General features: G+C 38.1%; 1 protein-coding gene across 1 annotated transcript in view; it reads left to right on the top strand.

Annotated features, from left to right (window-relative positions):
* zdhhc8b (zDHHC palmitoyltransferase 8b) overlaps positions 1-14,937 on the top strand; it is a 67,627-nt gene that overhangs the window by 48,711 nt on the left and 3,979 nt on the right. The window contains exons 2-10 of the mRNA XM_081366371.1: positions 7,684-7,805; positions 7,959-8,116; positions 8,216-8,388; positions 9,215-9,317; positions 9,601-9,692; positions 11,957-12,089; positions 12,348-12,459; positions 12,807-12,916; positions 13,590-14,623. Of these exons, the coding sequence (XP_081222497.1) occupies positions 7,684-7,805; positions 7,959-8,116; positions 8,216-8,388; positions 9,215-9,317; positions 9,601-9,692; positions 11,957-12,089; positions 12,348-12,459; positions 12,807-12,916; positions 13,590-14,623 (2,037 nt within the window). The remainder of the gene's footprint in view (positions 1-7,683; positions 7,806-7,958; positions 8,117-8,215; positions 8,389-9,214; positions 9,318-9,600; positions 9,693-11,956; positions 12,090-12,347; positions 12,460-12,806; positions 12,917-13,589; positions 14,624-14,937) is intronic.

Here is a 14,937-nt window from a genome sequence, read left to right as displayed (position 1 = left end):
GGCTTCAAACGCTGTGCGCGCACGCGCTACGCGGGACGGGTGGTCACCCTACCTGTCACTCAAGTGGCCACGCCCTTAATTATGCAGAACCTTAAGGCTAAATATAATTTAAAATTCACCCCCCTTACAGTTGTCATGAAGGGCAAAATTAGCTAAATAGACCAAAACTACTTTTTGTACCGGCTGTAAACATCGTTTTTTCTACTGTTAAGTTGGGCATTTTAACATGGGGGTCTATGGGATTGACTCTCTTTTGGAGCCTGTCTCTAGCGGCCAGTCGATGAACTGCAGTTTAAGTCACTTCCGTGTTGGATTCAAGAGAGAGACCGGAAGGTTGCCGCTTCGTTAAAACCATAGACAGTAAAAGAAATGGACACAGCGAAACCCATTCGATTCAACGGAGAAAAGTGAAGTCAGTTAGAAGCACTCACTTCCTGATGGCTGAGCGTACTGCACAGACTCAAACTGAGCTTGACGACGTAGATGTGATGTGAGCAACCTGTCTGTCTTCTAGTAGCTGTGCCAAGAGAAATCTGAATCATTCTCTTCGGAAACTTGCAGAGATGAAGAGCGTGAGTAGGAGGTGTCTATAAGCCATGTTTCCATCACCACGTTTTTATCCGAATTATGTGATATCGAATGAAAAATGCCTTATGGAAACAGTAAAATTCGATTGAATTTCTTGAATATCGACTAAAATGAAATACGGTCGGTCTGATCGGATTTGATCTTGATCGATATACGGTTTATGCGATAAACGCTGATGGAAACGTTATTTGCCGAATAAATAATGCATTGCGATTAAGTTTTAGGTCATTTTGGGTACAACCCACCACAAAAGAAAAAGTTTGTTAATTTCCGCCCAGTTTGCACCCATTATAGGCTACTGTCTGGTTTGCACACATGGCCGGTGTCAACAACGTGGACAAACGAGGAGACGAGATACTTTTTGAATTGAATTTAACAGAAAAATAAAACGGCTATTATAGCAAAAATCTAAGAAATGCCATAACAGTCAAATAATGTCGCTATCAGCTGTCACATAAGCACCTAGAGTCCCGCAATGGGTTGGGTACCCGCATAAAAGTGGCTAAAACGGATGGATTGTGACATGATTCCTAAAATTCACAGGCGGGGATGCGGGCGGATAATGAACTCCTTGCGGGCGGGTAGCGGATGAAAAATATGTGTAATATTTGTTTGTCTAAATTGCCATTACACACTCGCAAATATTGTGTTTTGGGCATCCTTAAAAATAGTCTTTGCCGTTACCCGACCGATCCTGTCAATTTAGGACCGACCCAATAATTTCCCCCCCCCCTTTTAGTCCGACCGAATGGCCGGTTGTAGTAAACTTGCGTTAAGATCGACCGATTTTTTTTATTATTTTTTTACTCTTCAAACAACTAATACAAATGCAATAAAATAATATTAATTATATTTTAGTAGGCCTAAGTAAATTGCCCATAGCCTATTATAGGTCTACAAACGTAGGCTACGCTCTTTCTTTTAAATAAAAACCCGTCAATCAAGCAAAATAATATTCAATGATTGTAGGGCAGGCTAATAAGCCTGTGTTGTAACCCTGTCATTAAAAAACGATTTAGTTTTTATGTATTTTTTTTATGTTGATTATATGAAAAGTGAAAAAAGCATGAATAAGATAAGATGATCCCGAATATCGGGAGACAAATGGAGTGGGCAGACATGATTTTGACCACTTTATTAAGTTTGTTTTTGTAGAAAGACTTTCTTTAAAGTGAATTTCGTTTCGTATTAATTGTATCTTAATTTTAATCAATGTTTAATCAACCATTTTCCTGGATTTAATATATAAGAGCTAAATCTCAGGCAATATAATCAGGACACGGAGAGGCGCCCGCGCGTGAACTGGAGGTAGCCTAGGGCTACTTGAATGGCCCAAAACAAAGCGCACTTTAGCTCATTAGCCCATTCATGAGGCTATGGTGATGTTGAGAGAGGTGCGAGATAAAAAATAAAGCACTTTAAATTGAATGATTTTAGCTTGTGTGCGATTTATCGCGGCACGGGTCAGATCTGCTGAACTTTGCGGGTACGGGCGGGGGCGGTCCCAAAAAATGGACCCGTGCAGGACTCTGCACCATTACAACTTGTGCAATATTGATCATTTGTTTGTAGATGGCGCGATCCATTTTGTCTAGAAAAACTTTGTTCGCAAATGTTTGCTTGAATGTTGTGCGATTCAGTGTGAAAATGAATGGAAACACCTTAAAATGTCTCAAATCAATTCGATATACCAATTTGATCGCAAAACAGCATGTGACGTCATTACGCACAGGTTTTTATTCGCTTTAAAGCCGTTTGATGGAAACACACTTTCAGCAGCTTTATTCGCATGATTTTTTTTACCGAACTTCAGATAATTCGATTGACAAGTTGATGGAAACATAGCTTATGAGCTAGGAGCAGGAGCAACTTTTGCTAAGTATTCTGATTAATTATTTTGTCATTTTGCCTCCATGTCCCACCGACTGCCTGCTAGCTTCTCTTCCTGTCTATATGGTAATTTCTCTACTGTGCGACAGAGAGTCGCGTGGTTATGACGCAATCGTTAGCCATTTTTTACAAAAACTGCTTCTACGGGGCCATAACGTAAGATACAAGGTAATGGAGCCTTTTATACATTTTCGTGTTTCTTTAGAAATAAATAATTGACAAATGGAGTCTTTAAACGCCTCAGATGTAAAGTTATTCACTGTCAAAGTGACGCCAAAATAAATGGGAGTCAATGGAATGCTAACACCAGGTGGGGGTCTGCTAATCAATGGCGGCCCCCGGAGAAGCTTCAGTTTCCGGCTGATAGATTACCCCCCTGGTTAAAACAGTTGGTGCATTTTTGATTACTCGCTTTTGTAACTGCCATTTTACGCTAACGCGAGAATTACTGCATCGATGCAGAATCGTTCACGTCCGCATCACGATGCATCGATTAATTTCAACACCAGTGAGTGACAGGTTGTCGCTCCGAAAAACAGGTCATCGGAGAAGAGATGTTATTGCAAGAGGAAGGTGAAGCACATGAATTTGAAATAAATAATGATATCCACAGATAAATCATTTATAATAAATACCGCAATATTCCATAAAAAAAAACCAAGATTGTCCATTTTGATTTCATGGTGACTTTAAAGCATTTATTAAGTTGCAAATCCTACAAAGTCACCATTAAAATGTAATTTTTACGTATCTGAAGCTTGGCAAGTGTTAATTTTGAACTTAATGTGTGTACTCTACTCTTACACGCCAACACACATACTCTCTGGAGCGGTCGTTTACTTCCATAAGATTCTAATGAGGGAAATGTAGGGCAATAATTTTTCTTTTAGTACGGCTCTACAGGAAGTCCTTCTAATGAATAACGTGTTTGATTTCTCTGTTGTCAGAAGCTCCAGGGTGGATCTGTTCACCACACAACGTTAGCGTCTCAGCATTCCCTCAGTTAGCACCTGTCTCACTGATTAATGATCTCCTGCATTCAAGCCCGTCACCATCTTCCTCTTTTTCTGGACTCCTCTGCTCCATTATAAACCATGTAGATTTCACACGTTGATTAATGAAACAATGTTTATAATAGATACAGGACTCCTAGGGTTCACTAATTGGCTTGTGGTGCTTTGGAACAACTCGAGGATTGAAGTGAAAAAAAAAAAAAGACAATAGAGGTGTGAATTCAGTTGTTAAGACTATCTTATCTCTGCAGGCATAAGATTGCATCCATGCAGTAAATGCGAGAACAAAAAAGAAAATGTGTACAACAAACATACCCAGCATTAATGTTGAATTTTCAGCACTGAAACTCTCTGACAGATATGATAGGTGGAACTTCAAAAGCTTTTGCCTCTATTCGGGCACTTAGATGTGTTATTTGTGTAGTCAGATGGGATCTACATCACTGAAATACATTCATCATCCCAGTGCATCATGGAGGTGTGTATGCTGTAGGGCTGTAACGATATGCGATATGAAACCGATCGTTACAGCCCTAGTATGCTGCATATCAATGATGCCACATGCATATACAGGGGGAAAACTGTTTGATGACTTGCTGTCAGATCCAAGCAGATATCCATAGATATTTATTACAGGTTGTTGTTAAGGCATGTATAACAATTATAATTATTTTTCATACTTAACATCAGGGATTTGAACAATTCAAATCCTAAACTGTTTAATGCCTTGGAAACCACCTGCAACACCCTGTCAGTTTTTATTTCAGCTTAATTTTAATATTTTATTTTATTTTACTACGATAAGTATGAACATAGTAATAGTGATAACTGTCTTATCAAGCAACACTAATTAAATAGTTTGTTTGTTCCTTCATTCGTTCATGTATAAAATATATATATTTTTTATAATTAGTTATTTTTATTATTAATCATCTAGTAAATGACCAGATTTGTTGGGGCTGTTGAGAGCTCTCTCTCTCTCTCTCTCTCTCTCTCTCTCTCTCTCTCTCTCTCTCTCTCTCTCTCTCTCTCTCTCTCTCTCTCTCTCTCTCTCTCTCTCTCTCTCTCTCTCTCTCTCTCTCTCTCTCTCTCTCTCTCTTAGTTTCTAGCATATTTAATGTATTTTCTTTTAATCTCTTAAAGTTATGAATTACCTAGCACCGGTTTAAAAGATTTGTGCTCCCTAAAGCTGTTGTTGACAGGGTTGTTCCTTTTATCTATATTGATCTTGTTGGCAAATTATAATCCTCACAGATAGATGGCTCCTTAAAAGCGACTGCCTCTGGCACAGAAATGCTAATGTTTGTAACAGCTAGGCATGAGAGACACTGCAGAGAATGTCCTAAATTAAACCTAATATACACCCCTCCAGCCTGTGTAATTTACACTAAAATAGGGGGATCTTGTATGCAAGAGGCTTGCAGGTAAATCGAGGTTTAGGATCCGGGCTGCTAGCACAAAGTTCGCTGGTTTAATCCTTAGTAGGGGTGACCAATAAAATGGCAATGAGAAATGGCGATTTCCATTGAAGCCCTCACTAAAGAAATCAACCTTAGATTATTTCATGAAGATAGTCAATAGACTTGTAGTCATGTTGTTTAAAAGCAACAATGCATACTATAACAATTTCAGTGCTTACAATTATAGTACACAGAGGAGGAATTGATGAATTTGTCCAGACAGTCTTGGCAATATATGAGAATTATGTGTTTTCAACACTTTGTGAATGGCTTCATATGACAATGCTCCTTTTCCACAAAGCGAGGTCAATAGAATGGGTTTGCCAAATCTATTACTGTTATAATAGTAATAGTATATAATAACAGTAATATTGTGAAATATTTTTTCAATTTAAATAGCTTATTTTTATTTTTAATATATTTCAAAATGAAATGTATTACTTTGATGGCAACGCTGAATTATCAGCAGGCATTACTTCAGTTTTCAGTGTCACATGATCCTTCAGATCATCATTCTAAAATGATGAGTTGGTGCTCAACATTTACTATTAACATTTACTATTATTATTATCAATTTTAAATGTATGTGTGTTTGTGTGGCCCCCAAGCCTTTAGCATGTGAAAACTACGAAATAATGTGCCGACCTTTAAAGAAAGATTCTAAAGAATCTCTGCATTGTCTTTCAGATGAAGGGCACTTTAAGCCTTTAAGACTTCATGAACGCAGCCTGTTGTCTGTCTCGCATAGAGCAAGACGCTTGCAGATCAACCGATCAAGGGTTATTGCATTTCACAGGCAGTGTATTTATTCCATAATTTCCCTGACGTTCTTGTTTACCCCCAAGGAGCTGTTCATGCGGCCGATAAAACAGGCTTTTATTTCTTTGCCCACAGCATGGATTGATTCTGAGGACGTCCGTTTGTGATTGGATTATACGTGAAGGAGTAGTTATTCCATCTGTTTTGCTCTGTTGTGTCTGAGGGTGGTGATTCTTGCCTCTTTATCATTCTTACCTTACACTTCATTACTGCTTTGTATTCTCAGGACTGCATTGTAAAGTTTCTGATTAAAATGAAGAAAAAAATTAATTGAGAAGAAAACCAAATGGAATGAGTGTATCGTATCGCATCGCACCAGTGAGATAAAGGTGACAGAAGATTTCACCTATCCGAACAGCCTGGCATTCCTCCAGTGCAGACGGAGTAGGAGTTAGTGCTTTTCCCTCGGGTTCGAGAGAATGGTACTGTGATCTACTGCCTACAGAGAGAGAATTGACGCAGCAGGAGAGTTTAGAGAGTTATAGGTCATTCCAGCTTTAAAATCTGATTGGGTGAGGTTTGTTTGAAGCTGCTGTGGAATAGCCGATATACAGTAACAGCTTTGCAACTATAAACGGTCTGCAGTCAGGCTAATGGACTACATTACTTAATGGAAATATTGTTTATTGTAATTGCTGCTATACTTAAATGCAATTATGTGTTGAACAATGATGTTTTCGCCAAATAAATCGGGTAAAATCACTGTAAAGCAAGTCCTTGAGTGGCTTGTTGCATTATTATGCATCTGCTGTATTACTCACATTCAAATTCACATACACATACACAACCTTAGCATAGGCAAGAAATGAAATCTCAGCCATTCTCAAAGACTGATAAATCTTTCTTTGGATGATTTTATTCACATTGTGGTTATACTATGAATATATTGTAGATTTATGGACCTCTAAAATAAATGTGGTTGGTCATTTCACATGTCGATCCAATGGCGGCGTCTTGTCTGAATGGGCGGTTCTTGGCGAGAAAATGAAATGCAATAGACTCAGGTCCAAGTTTAGAAATGCTCAAATATATATGCTCTGCTCTGCCTGTTAACCCATCTTAAATGAGACCTGAGTAGAGTTCACTTATAGAGTGTATTATGAAAGGTGCTATGGTAGGACAGATAGTCGTGGACTGCAACATGTCATCTTGCTAAATGTCCTATATTTTGTATGTGTTGGGCACCAATAGTTTACCCATAAGACATTGCCAAGCTCTGTTTGTTTGATCAGTATTGGTTTGTTTAATAGCCACTTACGATATCTATATGTTTATGGTTGATATCATTTAGCTAATGCGGGAGCTGTACATAATAATTATTTAAAAAATAATAATAATAGAATTTTTTTTAATTACTATAATGATTAATTTTATTATTATTAAATATATTATTGTTGTTGTTGTTGTTAATATGTATATGTTTAAATGGTTAAATAAAATAATTATTATTAGTAGTATTAAATTATTACTGTTGTCATTTCATTTATGCAAAACAAGTATTATATAATAATAATTATAAATATTGTTGTCATTTGATTTCAAACAATGTTTTATTGTTTTAATAATATTAGCAATAATGATAACAATAATCAAATAATAATCTTTATAATGTTGACATTTTTTAACTGACCCAAGGGGGAATTAATTAGCTATAGTTATCAGCCAAAATTATGTCTTTATTGATTAGTTTGTCACAAGAGTCAAGATATCTGCACAAATGTGATTTTACTTTATCAAAATGTTCTGTCAATAATCAGCATTAGGTTGCTTATGGCTGAATAAGCTCACAAGTTTTCTGAGGTTTGCATGAATCATCTAGGGATTCAATTAAATTTAAAAAATGAACAACCTCTGGCTGTGAAATGATCAACTTTGAGCTATAACATTCTTCTGTCTCTCTTGTACCCTCTCAGGTGCCCGTGGTTAACCAAGGCCATCTCCCCACTTGTGCCTCTATACAATGGCATCATCTTCCTCTTTGTGTTGGCTAACTTCAGCATGGCCACCTTCATGGACCCTGGAGTCTTTCCCAGAGGTATGATCCTGTCATCATTTGAGTTTCCCAACTCAAATATCTGCAGATTAGATACAGCAGTAGCTCCACGATTAGGACGTCTAGAATACTGCAAGACACAGACAATGTTGATGTGAATGTTGAAATTTCCTTCTGTTTCTCTTCCAATCCCAGCGGATGAGGACGAAGACAAAGACGATGATTTCCGAGCTCCGCTTTATAAAAACGTGGAGATAAAGGGAATTCAGGTGCGGATGAAGTGGTGTGCCACGTGCCACTTCTACAGACCTCCGCGCTGCTCACACTGCAGCGTGTGTGACAACTGTGTGGAGGTGAGACGCATAGGAACAAGCATACCAGCATTCCTGCTTTATATAAAATGATCACGATGCCAGCGCTCTCACACATACATACTTCCCTTCTCACTGCAGGACTTTGACCACCACTGCCCATGGGTGAACAACTGCATTGGTCGGAGGAATTATCGCTATTTCTTCTTGTTCCTGCTGTCTCTAAGTGCTCACATGGTGGGCGTATTTTCCTTTGGCCTGCTGTTCGTGTTACACCACCTTGAGACTCTGAGTGCACTCCACACAACTGTGACGTATCCTTCCACGAAGAGCAACAATGATGAAAGCTCATTTAGTTGAATTTAATACATTTATTTACCTACCAATTAAAAATTTGGGGTAAGAATGGTTTTTAATTTTTTTATTTTGAAAAACATTACTATTATTCAGCAAGATTGTATTAAATCGATCAAGAATGACAAAAAAGTCATTTATAATGTTACATAAGAATTCTATTTCAAATAAATGCTGTTCTTTTAAATGTTCTATTCATCAAAGAATCCTGAAAAAATATATACTGTATATAATTTTTTTTCTCTTTGTCGCATCTTTTTATTTTTGTCGTCAGCAGTATTGTTTTTTTAGTTATATAAACTACTACTACTAAATAAACTAAAGCTATACACACATATATATATATATATATATATATATATATATGTATGTATATATATGAAATGTTGCTTTAGCAACAAACTGAAATAAAATAAGTTTCAGTTGAAGTGCTAAAATAAACTAAAGCTATCTCTCTCTCTCTATATATATATATGCTCACACTATGTATATAGAGAGAGAGAGAGAGTTAGCTTTAGTTTATTTTAGCACTTCAACTGAAACTTATTTTATTTCAGTTTGTTGCTAAAGCAACAATTCTAATTTTCGTTTAAGTTTATTAAGTTGACCTTTTCCGTCTAATATTTTTAACCATTTTGTTTAACAATAACAACACTGCTCGTCTTACAGGGCCCACGGTGAGATCTCATTGGCTCACAATCCTGCTCCACTTAGCTGTGTATGAAAAATCAAAAATGTTCTGATTGGCTGTGATTTTGTGGGCTCCTTGACTCTCCTGCTGTCTAGTCTTGTGGTCATGTGTGTGACTGGCCTCTTCTTCATCCCTGTTATGGGCCTCACTGGGTTTCACATGGTTCTTGTTGTCAGAGGACGGACCACAAACGAACAGGTGAACCAAATTACACAACACTAAATATATTTATCTGGTCTGTGTAACAACATACGCATATGTAGAGGCAGATTCGTAGTCACATGTTGCACACCCACTCAGAATCACCTTGATGTCTTTCCAACTTGATTGCCTGCTGTTGTTCGTGCATGACATCTGTTACAAAGGCTGTTATTTTCAATGCACATTACGGTCCTTTGGGTCAAGGACAGTTGTTTTCCACTCTCCTCAGTATGCTGAAAGTAGAATTCCTCTCTCTCTCTCTCTCTCTCTCTGTTCTCAGGTGACAGGAAAGTTCAGAGGAGGAGTGAATCCGTTCACTCGGGGTTGCTGTGGCAACGTGAAACACGTCTTATGCAGTCCGCTTGCTCCTAGGTAAAGAAGAAACTGGCTTCTGCACACACATATATTCATGTACATAATCCCTGAGAGTTGCAAGCACGCACAGTACACACATACCGGAAAGTGTGTGAAATCCACTGGCCACGGTGTGTTTCCACGACCAGTTGGAACAGACAGATGGGTGTTTCATTTCACTTTAAGTGAATTTACATTAGGTTGTGTTATTTTCTATTTGCAAAACAGGCAGGATTCAATGAACATTCCGCTTAGGCAAATGCTACAAAAGCCCTATGAAGGATCAACTTAACCGTGTAACTGTGTTTTTTTTTTTAAACGAGCCCTTTGACTTCCTAGGTTGTCTATGAAAGCCTGTAGACTGATTTTTATGACGTTTTTGCTGAGAAAATCAAAAGGATGTGACGTTTATGCTCGCTCCTGAGAGCCTTTCTTCCGTTTAATGACACATGAAATGAATGCTTATACAATGTTCAGGATAAAGCCGAAAGGTCTATTCTGTACTGTAATGTCAATGTGTCATGTAAAGAAAAGGAATTAATTCAAACTATAGTCTCACATAGCCAGATCTAAGTAGTCTGTCGTCTCAAATATACTTTATAATCAAACAATCATTACATTGTAATTTTAATGATCTCATCTGTCCACTTAATGCCGATGAATTGCAGAGCTTGTGCAAATGTATCCACGTCGATATGATCAGATGCTTTCTTAACTGCTGTTTTCTCACCGCTGACGTATTTGTTGTGTGCTTATTTTGTTATTGAGATAAAAGCGCGCAGCAGAAAAGGAAATATGCTTTAAAATAAGTGTGACGCCGTTAATAATTACTGTAACAAATATAAACAGAAGACATGGATGGAAAAAAGAGGTTGTTTATCATTGTAGACAATCTAGAGGGGGTTTCAGAAGAATAGAGGTCCATAGGAAGGTAGATTGCGTCCTGTTTTTCTTGCCTGTATTATGACACTCCGAGCAGGAAGAGCGTATAGCTCCGAAGACTTGAAGCAGGTCATGTAACAATGGGGAGAGAGAAAGTGATTGCCGTATAAACACAGATCAGAGCCAAGGTTAATGACTTGTTAAAATTCGTTTAGGCGTCTTCTGAAACAATAGAGGACACCTTTTGTGAGGTCAAAGCAGAACAAAAGGAGATTGCTGTAAACTTATTACTTTTTTCCACAGGACAAATTAAAATGTTCCTTGAATCAGAAATATAAATTATAGAAGTTCAACAACAACAAAAAAAGTGCCATCATTTACTCACCCTCAAGTTGTTTCAAATGAGTATGGCTTTCTTTCTTCTGAACACTGTCTGATGTTTTCAAGTTTAAAAAAGGATAAAAGCGGTCTATACGCCGCTTTATGTATACTTTTACACTATAAGGAACACATTAAAGCAAGGCCTCTGAAGCCATAGAGTAGCTTTTTGTGAGGAGTGAACCAACATTTAAATGGTTATAAACTGAACATCTTGACATCTACTAGCTCTCCTTGGCACAAACATGAGAGTTCATAGGAGAAGTAATAATATGTGATTCATGAGCGAATCATTCTTTTGACTCAAGAACTCGAGAGCCAGATCAATCTGTTTTGTGAATGAATCAGACTGTTAAGAATTGAAGCTATCAAACACTACCGTTCTAAAGTTTGGGGTCAGTATGATTTTTTTGTGTGTGTTTTTTGAAAGAATTCCCTTATGCTCGTGGAGGCTGCATTTATTTAATCAAAAATACAGTAAAAAAAAAAAAAACAGTAATATTGTGAATGTGAAATAACTGTTTTCTATTTGAATATATTTTAAAATGTAATTTATTCCTGTGATTTCAAAGCTGAATTTTCAGCATCATTACTCCAGTCTTCAGTGTCACATGATCCTTCAGAAATCATTCTAATATGCTGATTTGGTGCTCAAGAAACATCTCTTATATTATCAATGTTGAAAACTGCTTAATATTTTTGTGGAAAAAATAATAGGTAATAGGTAAATAATTTTTTTTTTTGGTAATGACCCTTTTAAACGGAATCTAAATCTTCAGAATGTAAGCTTTTCATGTTCCAAAGAAGAAAGAAAGTCGTGTGGGTGTGAAAGAGCATGAATGAACATGAGAAAATGTCATTTTTATCAAATATTTGTTCAAGCATTGTCTGATTTTGGTATACACTGATTAAGTCTGACCCATGAATTTATATGCTTTATCTAAAAATATCAAATCCGTGTTGTTTTGGAGGAAAAGCATTTCAACACACATCACGTCATCAGTTGTATATCTGCTCTACAGGTATATCGCTGATCCCAGGAAGAAAATTCCTATCGCTTTGAAACCACCATTCCTCCGCCCTGACCTCTCTAACCGACACATCACTGTAAAAGTCAACGATAATGGTATCCATAGTAACATCCTACGAAGCAAAGTGAGTAAAAAAAAAAAAAAGCTTTTAATTCTGTCTGCCTACATCCTGGAATTTCAATGGTGTTTAATCATTTCTGTTATTGTAGTAAGTGCAGTTCATAATGTCATCAAAACAGGCTCATTATTTAGATTTCAATGAAAACTGGAATTATTAAAATGCATGGTGTCCTCATTTTTAGAGGAACAGTTTTAGGAATGTGGTGCCTGTGCCTAAATCATGCTTCCCAAAATAAATTGTTTTTTTTTTTGTGTGCTTTAGTCTAAGACTAGTCTGGATGGTGTGGATGATAAAAGTATAGATAAACAGCCACCTCTGCCACCAAAAGCAGATCGCTACAACCAGCTCAAGAGTCAACTCACCTCCAGCGAAGGCAAGTAGCGCTACAGAACAGCCAGTCACTCATAGTCAAATGGTTTGCAGTTTACTAGGTTTTTTGTTAAGCAGTCAGCACCAAGATGTAACAAAATTAATTTGTTGCTGTGATTATTTATATATTTAAACATATATTTGGCTTGCGAGATTTTTTTAAATGCTACTTAAAAGTATTTAAAAACCATGTGATGATAAATAAAATATTGTATTCATCTAATTCATCAAAGCCTGTTTTCTGCTTGTGAAAAATCATCTTTTTCTAAACTGCACTTCTACTGCCATCTGGTGTTGCATCATATTGCAGTACTGTTGAGTCATTCATTTAATTTGTGCCACATTTTCCAGAGAGTTCCCTGTCCAGCAAACCCACCAATCCATCCACCCCAGCCATGTACAAATACCGGCCTTCCTTCGGCACCATGCCTAAAGTGCACTATCACGCAACCGGAGAGAAGGTGAGAGTCAGCAATATAATATAATTTACATTACAGTACTGTTCAAACGTCTGGGGTTGGTAAGATTTTTTCAAATGTTTTTGAAAGAACTTTTTATGCTCACCAAGGCTGCATTTATTCAATTGAAAATATAGCAAAAACACTCTTTTCTATTTTTAATATACATTTAAAATATAATTTATTTCTTTGATGGGAAAGCTGAATTTTTAGCTGCCATTATCCCAGTCTTCATTGTCACATGATCCTTCAGAAATCATTCTAATATGCTGATTTGGTGCTCAAGTAACATTTCTTATTATCACATTTGAAAAAGGTTGTTTGGCTTAATATTGTTGTTGATACCATGTTAATATTTCTTGGGATTATTTAATGAATAAAATTCAAAAGAACTGCTTTTATTTGAAATAAAATTCATTTGTAACAATGTAAAAGTCTTTACTGTCACTTGATCAGTTAAATTCATCCTTGCTGGATAATAGTTAAAGCATTTTTTTTTTTTTTATTAATTTACAAAAACTGACTCCAAACTTTTTGAAATATAATATAAATATTATATTATACTTAAAAATAAATAAATATAATAATATACTTTTGATATAATATAATATCATATTTTTAAAAGGCTGTCTGATTATTTTGAAAAATGTTCTCAATTGTATTCGTCTGTTCTCAGATTGTAATGTCCGAGAATGGTAAGCCCTCTGCAGTTTTGGAGGAGCGGGGTCACGATTACCGTTCAGAGCCAAATCTGGATCTGCCAGACTACCGCAGCACTCCTCTCCACCGAACGTACCAGTCTTCCCCTTTCCAGCTGGACTCTTTCAGCACGACGTCTCGCTCCTTCAGCCTCAAACAGGGAGTGAACAGGGCCGACCGTGTGCCACTGGGTGGCAGCAAACCAGAAACGGTCACTTCCACCCCTCACAAAGGAGTCTTCTCTCCTGGGACGTTATCTGGCCGCAATGGCAGCCTGTCCTACGATAGCTTGCTAACCCCCAGCTTAACACCATCTCTGGGCGAATGTGCGGCCCACCCGGGAGTGCCCTCTATGGGTTTTCATTCACCCTACTTGCCCACTAAAATGTGCCACGTGCGAGGGCCCGAGCTTCAACGACACGCCGGTCCCCCGTCCTACAGCCCCGTGCACGTGGGAGCGATGTACGGGCGGCAGTCACCACACCCGAGAGATCGAGATCCCTCACCGGTCCGCTACGACAACCTCTCTAAAACCATCATGGCCTCCATCCAGGAGAGGAAGGAGTTTGAGGAGAGGGAGAAACTCATGCTTCGGCACGCTCAAGCGCCGGTGGCCTACGCCAACGATTCAGGTGTGTTTGACACCTGCAGTGGAGCCGCCTATGGACTCCCACCTGGGACGTGTTACCCCGACAGTCCTAGAGGCCCCGGACCCCGAGAGCCCACCCCTCCTGTGTGCAGCTCTCGGGACACCTTGATGGGATACGCTCCCCGAACCCCCGTTCTGCGTTCCTCCGCATCCTCGCTCACCAGAGCACCGAGGACTTCAACTACGTCCCTCCACACAGATGGAGGCAGTGCAAGCAGGACAGCCGAACACCAATATCGCTCTCCGGTGCACCATTTGCATCACTCTCCGACAGCTGTGCCCCGTTCCCCGTTATACGCACATCAGAAGGTCGCCTTCATTAGCGCCCTGGAGAGGGCGGACTCACCACGTCTGGGTACAAGGTATGACGTATAGCATCTACTTTTAACCAATCGGTAAAGAGGGTGAAGATAGGTGCATGATGTATAGACTAAATAGGCTAGAGGTTCATGAGATATGAACGCTCTGACCCGAATGGGTCTGAAAAGAGATGTCATTTTTGCTGTGTTCATTTGTCAATTTTTGAGTACTGTTTTTTGTACTTTAATTTCTGTCATTATTGTTATTGGGAAAACATAAGGTTATGCTTTTTATTTTTTGCCTTTCTGCTGAGAAGAAAATGTTTTTGTGATAATGTATCTGGTAGCCAAATAAATGTCCTTTTCTTTGCCTTTTT

The sequence above is a fragment of the Scardinius erythrophthalmus genome (genome assembly GCF_964197995.2).
Source record: "Scardinius erythrophthalmus genome assembly, chromosome: 5".
Lineage (NCBI taxonomy): Eukaryota > Metazoa > Chordata > Actinopteri > Cypriniformes > Leuciscidae > Scardinius > Scardinius erythrophthalmus.
Note: the sequence above shows the minus strand (reverse complement) of the source record. Positions and strands in the feature narration are given on the sequence as shown.